General features: G+C 51.4%; 1 protein-coding gene across 1 annotated transcript in view; it reads left to right on the forward strand.

Annotated features, from left to right (window-relative positions):
- Window positions 1–1391, forward strand: part of VOLCADRAFT_66357 (uncharacterized protein) — a gene marked incomplete at both ends in the record, with an annotated part of 3488 nt that extends 2097 nt beyond the window's left edge. The window contains one exon of the mRNA XM_002955820.1: window positions 1187–1391. Within this exon, the coding sequence (XP_002955866.1) occupies window positions 1187–1391 (205 nt within the window). The remainder of the gene's footprint in view (window positions 1–1186) is intronic.
- Between the last annotated feature and the right edge of the window lie 2243 nt (window positions 1392–3634).

Below are 3634 nucleotides of genomic sequence, written 5' to 3' on the forward strand. Positions count from 1 at the left end.
TGGGGGGGCTTGCCCCCCCAGAAAAAAAATTCTGGCAGTAATAAACGTATTGGACTGATGGCATATTTATTACGGAACTCGTAACAGATTCAGGATCGGCCTCCACGAAAAAAAACACTGCATCCATCCATCCATCCATGCATCAATGCATACGGTACATACTGTTAGCATCCACGATCGCATCCAGTCGTATAATTCTTCGTAGTACAATTCCTAGTACACTCTTGCTTACCATCTGGTTTGGGTTCCCGCGGTACGGCACGGTACGGCATGCAGGCGTAAACGGTACCGATCTCTTCGCGCGAAATATTCAGCGCGGCCGAGATCACGGTGTTCCCGATTACAACACTTGCCGCAAGGACCTGGCTCTTGCTGCCGTACCCACATTCCAGAACCTCACTGATGACCCGTGAGTACGGCGCATCGTACCGCGCTACCACGGCACGCGGTTCCATACCTGTACACAAGTGCTCACTGTACAGTACATGCACAACCCAAGGTTTTGCGATACTTGTAGTACTCCTGCCGTACAGACCCGCACGTCATACATCAGAATATGGGCCTCTTGATCCATTCAGAGGACCGTAATGTTTATCCCGTAAACAGTGTGTCGTAACGGGGCGTAAACAGTGTGTCGTAACGGGGCGTAAACAGTGTGTCGTAACGGGGCGTAAACAGTGTGTCGTAACGGGGCGTAAACAGTGTGTCGTAACGGGGCGTAAACAGTGTGTCGTAACGGGGCGTAAACAGTGTGTCGTACCGGGGCGTAAACAGTGTGTCGTAACGGGGTGTAAACAGTGTGTCGTAACGGGGTGTAAACAGTGTGTCGTAACGGGGCACAAGTAGCAGTAACAGACGTAGCAGTGGCACGTGGGTAACGTGGCAGTTGGACGACGGCGACGAGGAGATGGAGTAATGCGCCCTCGCATGAAAGCTTACGCTGCATTTTACCTGGCTTAAACGACGTTTGCCGCATGTCCTCATCTTTGGCCCCCTATTTGTGCATCTGCAGTCCATAATTGCGTCGTACACGCACGACAGATCTCTTGAACACCCAGTGTCACCATGTGTGTGAGTTATTTACACCCTTGTGATTGTATTCGTACCTCTGTCTGTTCGTACGACCGTACATCCCTCGCCCTCATCCCCTCTTTCACATGGGTCGTCGGTTAATTTGGGAGCACAGGTCCCTGGTAAAGGTGCTGACGCAATTGTACGGCACGCCGGACAAGTGCGACGCGTACGTGTGCGGTCTGGCGGAGCGGAAGCTGCCTGGCAGTCACTTCGGGCCGCTGTTCAATGCCTCCCTTACGGACCAGTACCTGAGGGTTCGCGACGGCGACTGGTGGGCATCATCGGGTGCAACCCTATTGGCCTCTGCACTGGATTGACTGTTGGATACTTCCCATAATTTTTTAAGAACGCGATTTCCATGTAATATTTGCTATAGGAAAAAATATAAAACGTAATAGGACATAACAATTTAAAATTTTTATGGTATTTATAAATTATAGAATGTCAATATTAATCCTTACGTTTTTAATTTATTTTTCAATTTTTTTATTTTTTTATTAAGGTTTGCTGCTTCTCGTTTTCAACGGCTGCAGAATTCTGATGATAGTTTGCACGGTTTCCTCCGTCAGGTACTATTTTGAGAACAACCAGACCGGCGACTTCAACTTGTCCGAGATCAACACCATCAAGGCAACCGGTGGGTAATGTCCAGATTGCAATGATGGGCAACACTGTCGCGCGTGCAGTGCTGGACTGGGGAGCCGTCGCCCTGAAGAGAGGGCCCCGAAAAAGGAGGCAGTTTCTTCCCTTCCCTTCCCTTCATGACGTTTTAATTCAATTCGCTTCCCTTCCCTTAGCGTCACTTCGCTTCACTGCATTGCACTTGTAACGACGCAAGGCCTATCTGAGCATCTCGGGTTACGCCTTTGCTGTGTTACAGCACCGCACTACAGTAACAATTTCCTGGTGAAGGACGTGAACTTATCCCGTTCCTTTTTTCTAATTCACTTGTTCGCAGACCTCCGCAGCATCATCCTGCGCAACACGGACATCAAAGTCCTCCCAGACGACCTATGGCACGTGAATCTAGAGCAGCCCTGGCCAGCCGCGAACGCCAACGGCACCGCCAACGGCGGGGTCGCTAACGCCACTCTGCAGGGCGGCACTCAGCAGGTACGGAACTGTACGGCAGCCGTCAGGGGCTTGTGACGACGACGACGGGTCACACACAGGCGTGTCCGCACTATCGTGTGTTTTGCCCAAGGGCTCAACTCGGGCTTACCGGGGGGTGCTCTTTCTGAGCGTCAGTAAAGCAAAAGAAAAGCTCACCAGCGAGCTCAAAAGGAGGTGCGTAAACCCCTCCCTCACATCTGCAAACACGGCTGGTTCGAGCCATGAGGGCTTTGCCTACCTGCCAATAAAGTCGCAATAGTTATCAACCGCAAAACACAGAAGATACAGTGTGTAGGAGAGGAAAGGTAACACAGCCATGTGTGACCGGACGTGCTTCGCCACCACCAGGCTGCTGCTCTGCTGCTGTTAATGATGATGATGGGTGACGGATCAAACGTGCTAGTATGCTCGCAAGTCCTTTTGAATAGATGTGCTCAAGTGCTTGTATTAGCTAGTTGGAATTTCGAATCGTCCCATGTATACTGTGATTGTGACGCTGTCCCTGTGGTATACTTACTAGCCTCTCCGTATTCCGGGGATTAGGGAGGGGTAGCTCGACCCGGAGAGGGGGGAGGGAGGGGTTGCGAAACACACCCCCAGGGCGGGTGGGTAACGGTGGTAAGCAATGGCCGCTTGTCTCAGTGGTCTCTTTCGCTGCCGCAGACCAGACAGAAATGGCGCTGTCGCGGTGGCGACGTGGCAGGAGCCTAGAGTTCGTTAGACGGCTGTAGTAGGCACGTGTCTTGTGTTCCGCTGTTGGTGATAGCTGGTGGTTACGGAAGGGTTACGGAAAAAACTTGGAATTTGGAGCTTGGGAAAAAATTATCGTAGGGTAGGCGCCCATAGGGTACCTCTGCATACACCCGAACCTTGAACCAAATAGGGGGGCTGCTGAAAGCTGGGGGGCCCTACCGTCGGGTGTATATGTAATGTTACAGAGTGGGAGGCTTCTGGGCCGCTTTATCACATTGTCAGTTCTACGATCATGTATCACCTTATAGCACCATCCACCACTACCACACTGTCTTCGCCATACGAACTGTAAGTCCAAGGCGGCGGATCCAGCCTTCAGGGACCCCTCCTCATCCATTCACCCGAACACCCGAAGAGACGGAGGGTTCGGCAATCGCTACCAATCCAGCGTGCGAATCTGGTCCATCAACTGTGACCTCAACTCCACATCTCAGCAGCTAGCCATAATCTCGCGCTCCCGACTAATTCGGGGGTCTCCCCAGGAATCGAACCCAGGACCTTAAACCGGGTGTATATAGTGTGTAGCATTAAACGGTCTGACCCACGCTATTTGCTCATAGCCACAATGAGAAAAAATCCCATAGAAATATAAGTAGTACTTTTGGCACCCCCTGACAGAAGGACCTTGGGGGAAATGCTTTTTACATAGTTAAAAAGTTCCGCAGCCACGCTACCTGGTCCTCAGGCCCATATC

Source organism: Volvox carteri (genome assembly GCF_000143455.1).
Source record: "Volvox carteri f. nagariensis unplaced genomic scaffold VOLCAscaffold_55, whole genome shotgun sequence".
NCBI classification, from domain to species: domain Eukaryota; kingdom Viridiplantae; phylum Chlorophyta; class Chlorophyceae; order Chlamydomonadales; family Volvocaceae; genus Volvox; species Volvox carteri.